Source organism: Nelusetta ayraudi, unplaced genomic scaffold (genome assembly GCF_046127955.1).
Source record: "Nelusetta ayraudi isolate G7.1 ecotype Tasmania unplaced genomic scaffold, CSIRO-AGI_Nayr_v1 ptg000070l, whole genome shotgun sequence".
Taxonomy (NCBI): Eukaryota; Metazoa; Chordata; class Actinopteri; order Tetraodontiformes; family Monacanthidae; genus Nelusetta; species Nelusetta ayraudi.
In genome coordinates, this window is record NW_027466120.1 from 5,584,263 (window position 1) to 5,596,178 (window position 11,916).

An 11,916-nucleotide genomic window follows, 5' to 3' on the forward strand; every position below is an offset into this window, starting at 1 on the left:
CATCTTGTTCCTATGCGTCCGCACTTCCGGGTGCGCGCACGTATTCTGACGTCAGGATGTGTTTACGTCCAATCCATGGAGTCCCTGCCTAGCCGTGCTGTGCTGACCTGCGACAGTGCAGTCAGTCAAACAGCAAAATAAAACCTGTTTTGGGGGGGAGATATGACATCATTTGTATACTTTAGACAAAGAATGGTGCCCTCAGTGAGATTGTTAACACTGTGACCCAACAGAGGTCAAAATGGATTAGCTGTAGTTTAGTGGTTTTCTCCAGACAGTGAGTGACAACAACTGGGACGAGGTTCTTTGCTGCTACGAACGCTAGTTAGCAACGCACCTTCGGTTTTTATAATACCGTTTTTGAGTCGGCCTTACTGCTGCGACAGGTATTATGTAAATTCTTGATGGATTTGTCTATGTGTTTATCGCTTCATGTCTCGTCTCCTGTCTTCCCAGCTTACTTTGTTTGACTGTCTTCTCTGACTTGTTGTGTAGCTTTAGCGTTAGCCCCGAGCTGTCGTTGCCACTGTTTGCTAATGTGCAGCTATAGTTATTGCCTCCCAGTGGTGGAAAAAGTGTTCAAATCTTTTAACGGTAAGTCGCATTTGCCAGAGTCCAGTGCACCATTACCCAATTTAAATTCTGGTAACCCTTGAATAAGATGTCACTTAACAGCCATATTCAAAAGCAAGATTGTAAAAACTAGCAATAACAGGCTTTGTCAACCTGTTACACTAAATTATTCACTTGATACACTTGATGGTATTTGTGCAATGCATTCTGTCACTCAATTGAAATTATCTGTTGGAAATTTCACATTTATTCCCCACTAATGTGTATTTCCTCGCACTATTTGGTAACACATACAGAATCATACATGCTGCATGTACACGTAGCTAACTTGACTTTGTGTTGCAGACTCCTTGAGTAGTTTGAGGCCTCGTGATTCTGAAGGCATCATGGCTCCCAAAGACATCATGACCAATTCCCATGCCAAGTCCATTCTCAACGCCATGAACTCGCTCCGTAAGAGCAACACACTCTGTGACATTACGCTGAGGGTGGAGAACACGGATTTTCCTGCTCATCGGATTGTCCTGGCTGCCTGCAGTGACTACTTTTGTGCCATGTTCACCAGTGAGGTAACACAAAAATGTATTCAGCTCGCTTCTCAGTGTGTGGTTCCCACAGCCAATCATCTGCTCCTGTCCAGCCATATCCTCTGTATCCTCTTCTCTCAATCTCACTACAACGTCATGTGCTCTTTCACCACACCCCTTATTCTTATCTTTGTTCTTCCTCTAAGTTAGCACACGTGCATGTTTATTTTTAACTTTAAAATGCTCTAGCCTTAAATGCTACATTTGAATTGGTAGACTAGAAAGAATGATGAAACACATATTTTTTGTTTTATGTCCCCTCAGCTTGCAGAAAAGGGAAAATCATTTGTCGACATTCAGGGTCTCACAGCTGCAACGATGGAGATCTTGCTGGACTTTGTCTACACAGAGACGGTTTTGGTCACAGTGGAAAATGTTCAAGAACTTCTTCCCGCAGCGTGTTTGTTGCAGCTCAAAGGTAAGTTGAGACTTCCCCGCTCACCTGTCTGGGAATTAAAAGTGCAGATGTAGTTGTAATTGTCAGGCAGAATTACAGTGGGATCTGTAGAATGTGTTTACTCCATAATTAAAGGCACATTTTATGCAGTATACTGAAGACAGTATACTTACATGCAGTGCACTTGCAATTGTGTGGTACTCTCATCTTGACGTGGCTAGTCTTATTTAGTTTCATGATACTTGCATGATTAAAACTAGAGGATTTGTGTAATTTTAAAGTTTCTTTTGATGTGTACACCTAAATGATGCTCACAGGAATTTTTTCCATAAGTTGGCTGTTAGAATTGGTAAAAGTTGTATTAATCTGCCATCAGACTTCATTTTGACTTGAGCATAGATTGTTGCTGCAGTGCATTGGTACGTGTATTTTGAGGCCTGAATTATACTCGCTTATAGATGCATTACTGGCTGTATTACATGTAGAAGTATATTGTGAGCTACTGCAACAAGTTCACGTATTGATATTAAAATAATAATCTCTTGAAACTTTTTGAATCCATTGCTACAAGTGTTACTTTAGTCTTGGTCACTTATGCACTAATGCAGTGTATTATCTGGAATTACTGTAAAATAATGCTGATGAATAATGAATGAGTGAGTTGCACTGCTTTGCTTTTTGGTTTTGTTAATAAAAATATTGAAACTCCGAACGTATATCAGTATTCCCTTACGAAACTCGGACACTTGCAACATTTCACAAATGAATTGGATTTAGTGCTACGACTTGTTGATTTGAGTTTGTATGTTGCACGTGTACATGTACAAGCACATCTTTTGTTCCCCCCCAGGGGTGAAACGAGCGTGCTGTGATTTTTTGGAGAGTCAGCTCGATCCCTCCAACTGTCTGGGTATCCGCGACTTTGCTGAAACTCACAACTGCCTGGACCTGATGCAAGCTGCTGAGCTATTCTCCCAGAAGCATTTCTCCGAGGTGGTTCAGCATGAGGAGTTCATGCTCCTTAGCCAGACAGAAGTTGAGAAGCTGATAAAGTGTGATGAGATTCAGGTGGGACACTGAAATGTCACAAATTCAAATGAAGGTGCTCCAGTTGGTTAAACTGTGCAAACTGCTCGAATGAGAAACACTGCATGTTTGTTTTAAAGCTTTTCATATACCCAAATTGTAATAACACATCTGCTCCAGAATATGTCTTCACAAGTTTCTGTTAGGGTGGCTGATATAAAAGGGGGGGGGGGGCTAATAGGCTAACTTGGCTAATAGCAGACACCGTTTGACCTTCACATCGTTCTCATTTCCTGCATATATACAAAAAAGAAAAACAAGTACTAGCTTGTTTTAAGCTCATTCAGACGCCCCCCAACCATCCCCCCATGCCCAGTGGTTCTCATGTTTTTAGATTTGGCTGACAATAAAATTGCAGAGAGGAAAACCTGATTTTACTTTGCCTTTGTGCTCAGGAAATTCCTGTTCTCCACCACACGCCTGGCTCTGTGAAAACATAGTCATTATCACAAAATGATTTATGGATCATCGGTTCCCTCAAACGGCCTCTCCAGTAATTATTGTTGCTTTTAAAAATACAACTAGACTGTTCATGCCACAATCAATTCACCCTTTGTGTTTTGATTTTGCAATATTGAGGGTTTATGACTATTTGCCCCGAGCAGAGAACACGGCAGCTCATAGTGTCTCAGCACATGCATGCCTTTAAAAAAATATATATATATATTATTATTAATAATAATAACAAATAATGATTACATGTGTCATTTATAACTGTAGAAAGATGCATTTCTTCCTGTTCCTGTGTCAAGGTGGACTCAGAGGAGCCTGTATTTGAAGCCGTGTTAAACTGGGTCAAACACAACCGAAAAGAGCGTGAGCCTTACCTCCCCGACATGCTCGAATTTGTCCGAATGCCGCTGCTGACCCCACGCTACATCACAGATGTCATCGATGCCGAGGTGAACACGGCGACGAGGCACAGCCTCTTGCTGCTGCTGCTGCTGCTGCTGCTGCTGCTGCTGCTGCTGGTTGACTACCATACTAAAGCGTGTTTCATCATGTTTTAAGCCTCTCATTAGGTGTAGCCTGCCCTGTCGAGACCTTGTCGATGAAGCCAAGAAATTCCACTTGAGACCGGAACTGCGGAGTGAGATGCAGGGCCCGCGCACGCAAGCAAGATTAGGTCGGTCGGGGTTCTTTTTAACTTAGCCCACAGATTTATGCATGTCTGAGTGTCTATTTTAAAGGCATTATACCTGATTTTTAGATCTGCATTTTTCAGGCAAGTTGACACAATTCACAACGTCCAAAAGAAACTTTTTGGACGATACTCTTTGTGATGTCTCAAAGGGCTGATTTTAAGAACTCTGTGTTGTTGCACACATGTTCAGAAAAGCAAGTCCAAATTGTAGTCTGTCGGTGACAAACTATAGACACAGATTTTAGGTAGAAACACTGAGAAGGTGAATTGGTTTGCATGATATGATCTGTCTTAAGACTTATCGATCTCTTCAGGTGCCAAAGAAGTTCTTCTGGTTATTGGAGGGTTTGGCAGCCAGCAGTCTCCAATCGATATAGTTGAGAAATATGATCCAAAAACACAAGAATGGACTTTTCTTCCTGTAAGTTGCGTTTTTATTCTTCCATTTTTTCTTTTTGTTTCTTTTCTCTTTGTGTGTTTTGGCGATCCTTTAGGGGCTTTTTCTCTCTTTCCTTCAACAGAACATTGCACGGAAGCGACGTTACGTCGCCACCGTGTCCCTCCACGATCGAGTGTATGTGATCGGAGGCTACGACGGACGGTCCAGGCTCAGCTCTGTAGAGTGCCTGGATTACACTGCAGACGAGGACGGGGTTTGGTACACCGTCGCCACCATGAATGTGCGGCGCGGTCTCGCCGGTGCCACCACACTCGGAGGTTTGTCATCCTCATTGAAGGTTTCGTTCCCAAACTGGTATTCAAGTCAGAGAATTTTACTCCGTATTATTGGGCCCTCTGCAGATATGATCTATGTCGCCGGGGGCTTTGATGGCAGCCGACGACATACCAGCATGGAGCGATACGACCCAAACATCGACCAGTGGAGCATGCTGGGAGACATGCAGACTGCTCGGGAAGGGGCTGGTCTGGTGGTGGCCAGCGGGCTCATATACTGTCTGGGTAAGGAAGTATAATCTTGTTAGCCAAATACTAAAAGCTTCTATAGGCAATGGGGCCATGAACATTTCTTTGGTGATGGTTAATGATCCATTTTACCCCAGCATAACAGCTGATGAGCTGCTGCAGATCTAAAATGATGGCATTTCAGGTTGTTTTTTTTAAAATAATTTACTTGTTAGTTAGATGCCAATTCAGTTGCCAGTTGAAACAGCAAAATCTGAACGTATTACGAAACAAAATTTGTTTCAGTTACTATTAATGGACTATTTTGTAGTGTTTAAGAGTGTTTTTGAAGTCTCCTTTTTAACTTGTCTTGTGCCAGTCAAAGTAGGTAGCTCATTGGCAGCCGCACCCAAGTGATTGTCTGAAAATGTAATGACTTCACTTCTTTAATATGAATTTTTTTTAGAAAACATCCTTTTTTATGTAATTTATTAATAATCTAATGAGCAATGTATGGTCTGTAATTTTACAATAGTAAATGCTTGAAAGCCAAACCCTTTAATTTTGCATCGGTCTCTTCCATGATATCCCCTGACAGGTGGATACGACGGTCTGAACATACTGAACTCGGTGGAGCGGTATGACCCACACACAGGACACTGGACCAGTGTGACACCCATGGCCACCAAGCGCTCGGGTGCCGGCGTTGCTTTGCTCAACGACCACATCTATGTAGTGGGCGGCTTTGACGGCGTTTCACACCTGGACTCCGTTGAGGTGTACAACATCAGAACGGACTACTGGACAACTGTAGCCAGCATGACCACCCCTCGATGTTACGTAGGAGCTACTGTCCTCCGAGGACGTCTGTACGCCATCGCCGGGTAAGAAGCTGCGTCCGTAGCTGCATTTCCATTACCCCTAGAATTGCGCAAAACCTAAATATCGGGGGGGGGGGGACTGTATCGCACTTCTTGTTGTTTTGTGATCATCACAAGCAACATGAGATGTGAATTGTGCTATAAAAAGAGAACTACCTCCAGATTTGTTCCAGATTCATTTTTGGAGTCCAGTGTGTTGGCAACAGTTTGTCTGGTTGAGCAAATTATCTTTAATTATGGCAATTGGTTTGATTTATCTTATTTCAGATAGATTTTGAGGAAGTGTTGCTGTTTGTTGTCTGTTTTCTTCACACCCTCGATCCCACTGTTTTGCATCACGATGAATCAGCCTGAAGCTGCTGGCATTCCCACTGAGATCATTGCAGTGTTTTTCCAAAATAGCTGATTAACAACATGCAGTTTTGTTCTCTCTGTGTCTCCCACCTTTGTCCAGGTATGATGGGAACTCTCTCCTGAGCAGTATTGAATGTTACGACCCTGTCATTGACTCGTGGGAGGTTGTGACGTCCATGGCCACGCAGCGGTGCGATGCTGGCGTCTGCGTTCTACGAGAAAAGTGATTTTTCTTTTTTTTCCTTTCTCGCCAAGAACTGCGAGAGAAGAATGAGCAAACAGAAGGACTGGCAGCTAGACTTTGCTTTTAAAAAAAAAAAAGCCACTAAATCAGAGCCACAAAAGGGGCACGTGTTCATGCCAGTATGCAAGAAGGCATTCTCAACGGAGCGGTCGGCCTCCTGCCTCTGACACGTGGGCAGCGCGCGACTCGAGGTTGAGTTTCGCTGTGGTAGACTTGGAAAGAGGCCTCAAAGGAGTTCATCACCACTTGCATGACTCTCTTCGGTGTCGCTGTCATTACCTATGAGATTATTTTTTCAGTTTGTCCTCAAAGTGCAATACATTTCTACTTATTATGACAAAACATTTACAAAAGAGAGAGAGATGGAGTTGATATAAACTTCAGTTGCTGCTATATGCCTTATGACTTTTGGCCTACATCGAACAGTGAGCATCCATGTTGCCTCCCATTACATTTCAACGGTAGTAATTACTACATTATTATCCTGTTCTCGAGTGTAGTCAGTTGGCATTGATGGGTCAGTAGTTCAACTATTTTTTTGTAAGACTTCCTGTACACAGTGCTTTTAGACACTTTAATAAAAAATGTTTAATACTGATTGTCGCTCTCAGAATATATATATTTAAAGATGATTATTGTTTTAGAAAATGAATGACTGAATCGTACCAGTTTGAATATTTTTGGCACAGTTGAGTATGAGATGCATGTCGTATTTTTCTTGCTCAGCTCGTTTAGATGTGTACATGCAGGACATCGAGTCATGACATCACTGTTGCCTGGGAAGTGAATAAACACAGACTGACACATTACATGGTTGATGTATTATTTATTATGATCACGAAATGTGAATGTGGGCAGCTTCTGATGCCTGGAAAAGCATCTTAGCAGCAGTCACACCCACGCTACATACACACAACCTTTCAAGGTGAAACCATTCAATTACCAAATGTCAATATTCCAACAATTGATACATTTGTTGAGTTTTTTCAAACTAATTTTTTTATTAATATGTTTTGCAATATTATTATTATTATTATTATATTGTGTCCGTCAGAACTTTTACCAACATAATTTTCTTATTGGCCAAGTTCATGTTCCATCTATGTGAGCTTTTAAGTTACTTTTTTCCTTCAAATTCATAGCATTATACTATATCCACAACTTGTTTCACATACTTGACGGTGTAATCAACTAACACAACTATTTTTCTATTGCGTAAAAAATAAATACTTTATTTCAAACATTATTTCACAACTTTAAATCATCATCAATATCCTTAGGCTGTAGAAGACAATTCATATTTTCTTGTCTGTTAATAACAGTCATTTTCTCTTGAGTGCTCTGTTGTCTTGCCAGGAACAGGTTTTATTCAAAAGCCTCTACTCGAATCAGGGAGAACACTGTTATCCCTCCCTCAAAGTGCAGTCCCTCCTCCATTTTAACCTTTTTGCAGTCTGTGATTTGAGCGGCCGTCACGCACTCATCTCTGAGCCTGACTGCTGATAAGGAGCTGCTGCTGAGGGTAACGGAGCAGGAGAGGGTTGGTGGAGACGTTACCTGTCCAAGAACAGAGTAAAGGATCTACTCTTTTGGTCTGCAGCCTGCACCACTATCTGTATCCTGCACCAAATATCTTCATCTGAAGAGACATGGTATGACAATTAATCAGATACTAATAACTCCTGGCAGTCTTTCACAATAGCTGTGATCTTCTTTCTTCCTAGTTTTTGAAAGTGCAACCAATTTTTTCAACTGAGCTGTCTTGAACCCGTCAAAACTCTGCGCGTATGGACAATTTAAGGAAAGTGAACAATGTAACTTTTCAGCAGTCTAACACACTTGATGCAATTAACTTGTGAGGCTTTGAATCAGGCCATTGCAGTACATTGCGCTGTCAGTCTGAATATTTTTTTGGTTTTGTTTTTTCTTTCATTTACAGTCAGTTATTCTCTGTTATAACAGGAAAAGCATGATTTTGGGAGGAAGTTCAATTGTTGGTGTGTTTAGTTTTAAATAGACATTAATTAGATTTTCACTCTACCAAATGCCTCGTCGCTCAACAGCAGAACACATCCACGGGATTGTTCATCTTCCAAAGAAAACAAAAACTGGATGTTTCAACAAGTTGAAACATGACTGAACGGAGCACTTAAAGAGAGTGGGACTAAGCCCTTTGCTGTTATACACTATGTTTATGGTCAACATTTGCAGAAAGGCGTCTGAAGGACATTGATTACAACAGCCCGTCATTGGATATAAGCACACTGATCACCCCAAGCGTGAATACAAAAGCAAAAAATCGTAATGTCAGAATTATTTCTGTCCTATTGTGCAATATAAACCTTTGCCAAACAGATTGATTAACTGTTTTTTCGTTGTGTAGTTTTAAATTGGTGTTTTCTTGAATTAAAATCTTGATATATTCAAGTATTTAAGGTCGTAGAGAGAAGAAGAAAAAAAGAAAAAAATGTTTCAGTCAACTCAATTTCAGTTTTTTACCTGATGAAGCTTGCAATTAACAGATCTACATGGCTCTCTTTTACACACAAACGTTAGATTGTATGATATTGCTAAAAGCTGTTGACTTGCATAAAAAACTATTCTGATACTGGTTGTGTATTACTTGCTTTGTTAAGTCCAGCATGACGGAGCTGCTGGCACGTCTTGAACACCACTTGAAATATTGAATACATGTTGTGTTTTAACTGTTGAAAGCCCGGCTTAATGATCATACATCTTTCCCTCACTTTTAAATTGTATCCTTTGTTGTACCTTTGATGCTGCACGACCAAGTTATTAACAAACTGTCACAATGACAGTTGACACATATGAAGTTGATAGAAAAGTAGACAAATCTTTTCAAAATCAATCCACATTTGTTGAAGTTACTTTTCTCTGACACCACTTTCCTTTTGTAAACTTCACGCTCTGTTGTGATCTTTCCATCCAGAGGGAGTGCATCTCTATCCATGTGGGCCAGGCAGGTGTCCAGATTGGAAATGCCTGCTGGGAGCTGTTCTGCCTCGAGCATGGTATCGGTCCTGATGGAGTCTCACTGGAAACCACTGCAGAACCCAACTCTTGTGAAGACCAATTCAACACATTCTTTAATACTGGTAGCTCAGGTCGTCATGTTCCCAGGGCGATGTATGTTGACCTGGAGCCCACTGTGGTTGGTGAGGGCTCTTGTATTGTGCTTGTGTCAGGTCAGGTTTGCTACCTGATCCCCTTTCTTCACCTATGTTGTCCCACTATGTTTAGTCCAATGGATTGTTGGGGTATATACCATAACTTGTAAAAAATAGTGATACGTTCAGATCACTTTGTGATTATATTTGTTACTTTGATAAACTTGAGTTAAAATGTATTTTTTACTATATGACATATAATATTTGTAATTTGTATATAAGTTACAGTATGATATAGTGTGGTAAAAAAAAAAAAAAGGTTTCAACGAAAGTTTCTTAAATTCAAAGTTAAAGTGTATTTTTCTGGCTCTTTATTTCATCACAGTAATGAGGTAAAACTCGCACTTTGCACAATGTCTTTTTCACACAATTAAAAACTCATCGCCATAAACACCAAATTGATATCAAAGTTTAATGATAATGTGCCCCTTAAAGATAATTAAACATGCACTTGTTTGGATGTTTTAACTTTGGTTTTGCTTTGTCAAGTTGTAGCTGATTTTGCAGAGCTCTCTATCAAAATAAAAAACATTTCTTTTTGCAGATGAAGTAAGGGTAGGGAAGTACAAAGAACTTTTTCACCCTGAGCAACTGATCTCTGGAAAGGAAGATGCAGCTAACAACTATGCCCGAGGTCATTACACAGTTGGGAAAGACATCATCGACAGAGTCATGGAGCGAGTCCGCAAAATGGTAAATATGATCATACACTTTCTATTCTTGCATTATGTTTAGTATGAAGAAATAGTTAAACAGATTATCATCAATATAATATATGTATATATGTATATATATATATGATATATCTATAGATAGATAGATAGATAGATACACATTATTTCATAGTGGCGTTTTTCTCTTTTTCTCCTTATAAGACTGACCAGTGCACAGGCCTCCAAGGCTTCCTGGTGTTCCACAGCTTTGGCGGCGGCACCGGCTCTGGTTTCACCTCCCTGCTGATGGAGCGTCTGTCTGTGGAGTACGGCAAGAAGTCCAAGCTGGAGTTCTCCATCTACCCAGCTCCCCAGGTGTCCACAGCTGTTGTGGAGCCCTACAACTCCATCCTGACCACTCACACCACCCTGGAGCACTCTGACTGTGCCTTCATGGTGGATAACGAGGCCATCTACGACATCTGTCGGCGAAATATGGACATTGAGAGTCCAGGGTACACCAACCTGAACAGATTGATCGGTCAGATTGTGTCATCGATCACTGCATCCCTGCGCTTCAACGGTGCCCTCAATGTCGATCTAATGGAGTTCCAGACCAACTTGGTTCCTTTTCCACGTATCCACTTCCCTCTGGTTACCTACTCACCCATCATCTCTGCTGAGAAAGCCTACCATGAGCAGCTGTCAGTAGCTGAGATCACAAGTGCTTGCTTTGAGCCAGCCAATCAGATGGTCAAGTGTGACCCTCGCCACGGCATGTACATGGCTTGCTGCATGTTATACCGTGGTGATGTCCTTCCCAAGGATGTGAACGCTGCTATTGCAAATATAAAAACCAGGCGCTCCATCCAGTTTGTGGACTGGTGCCCCACTGGTTTCAAGGTAAGAAGAGCTATGTGGGTAAGAATCACAGTTTAGGAGACATTGTCTTTCAAATACATCTTTGTCTTAACAGGTGGGCATCAACTACCAGCCCCCCATTGCGGTTCCTGGGGGCGACCTGGCCAAGGTCCAGAGGGCTGTGTGCATGCTGAGCAACACCACTGCTATCGCAGAGGCCTGGGCTCGCCTTGACCACAAGTTTGATCTGATGTACGCTAAGCGTGCCTTTGTTCACTGGTATGTGGGTGAGGGTATGGAGGAGGGGGAGTTCAGCGAGGCCAGAGAGGACATGGCAGCTCTGGAGAAGGATTATGAAGAGTTGGGTATAATGAACCCTGATTCTGAAAATGATGATGAAGAAATCTGAAACTTGGGATACTTTTATCTGTGACTACTGGAGAGCAAATCACCTTGTCCTACTAAAGATAAGTAGTATAAACATAACTTTTAGCAGTAATTGAATTGCTTATGTTGCCATTTTGTAGTATCAAGTTAGTTTTGGCCAAGAAAATAAACTCCTAACTTCAGGTAATTTGGATTCTGTTCCAAAATAAAATGTGCATATTCTCTGTGAGCTTTGAGAAAAGAATTGGTCTCTGGTTTGGTTTCTGTTTTCTGTCCTTCTTCCACTCCTCTTCTCATTTCTTTCTTCATAGTTGTCTTCATTTATTTTCACAAAATTGGTCTCCTTGAGGTTTCTGACTGTTATAAGCACAGTTTTCTGCCAGTAAGTACCTAAAGGGTGATTGCAGAGAAAAGACCTTGACTACCATTGCCTGGATGCAAAAATGTGTCAACACAAAAATGCAAATTGTCCGGATCAAACCTAAAAGTTTTGACAGGAAAGTGCAAAGGTTGGGGGTGCAGAAAAAGAAAGTCTAATCTCATTAAAGCATTTTAGGATAATGGTTGGACCATTCAAGGCTTCGTTTGAGAAGACAGAACAATGAACAGCAGCTGATGAGTTGGTCAGCAACAACTGAATATTATCAAACTAAATCAC

At 41.3% G+C, this 11,916-nt stretch overlaps 2 protein-coding genes across 5 annotated transcripts; both read left to right on the top strand.

The window, feature by feature from the left end:
* Positions 1-23: 23 nt before the first annotated feature.
* Positions 24-6,978, top strand: klhl12 (kelch-like family member 12). 3 transcript variants are annotated; one of them, XM_076042419.1, is made up of 12 exons: positions 24-386; positions 496-594; positions 919-1,142; positions 1,425-1,578; positions 2,408-2,625; positions 3,396-3,545; positions 3,655-3,769; positions 4,102-4,208; positions 4,309-4,504; positions 4,589-4,747; positions 5,289-5,574; positions 6,026-6,978. In XM_076042419.1, the coding sequence occupies exons 2-12, from the start codon at positions 537-539 to the stop codon at positions 6,150-6,152; spliced, it is 1,794 nt and encodes a 597-aa protein (XP_075898534.1). In that variant the 5' UTR covers positions 24-386; positions 496-536; the 3' UTR covers positions 6,153-6,978. The 3 variants fall into 3 exon arrangements, with proteins under 3 accessions (XP_075898534.1, XP_075898532.1, XP_075898535.1); XM_076042417.1 differs by having other exon boundaries at positions 24-594; XM_076042420.1 differs by lacking the exon at positions 496-594.
* Positions 6,979-7,636: 658 nt separating this feature from the next.
* tuba5 (tubulin alpha 5) lies at positions 7,637-11,502 on the top strand. Of its 2 annotated transcripts, XM_076042522.1 has the most exons (5): positions 7,637-7,821; positions 9,120-9,345; positions 9,902-10,050; positions 10,233-10,913; positions 10,987-11,502. In XM_076042522.1, the coding sequence occupies exons 1-5, from the start codon at positions 7,819-7,821 to the stop codon at positions 11,278-11,280; spliced, it is 1,353 nt and encodes a 450-aa protein (XP_075898637.1). In that variant the 5' UTR covers positions 7,637-7,818; the 3' UTR covers positions 11,281-11,502. The 2 variants fall into 2 exon arrangements, with proteins under 2 accessions (XP_075898637.1, XP_075898638.1); XM_076042523.1 differs by lacking the exon at positions 7,637-7,821 and having other exon boundaries at positions 9,196-9,316.
* The last annotated feature ends 414 nt before the right edge of the window (positions 11,503-11,916 follow it).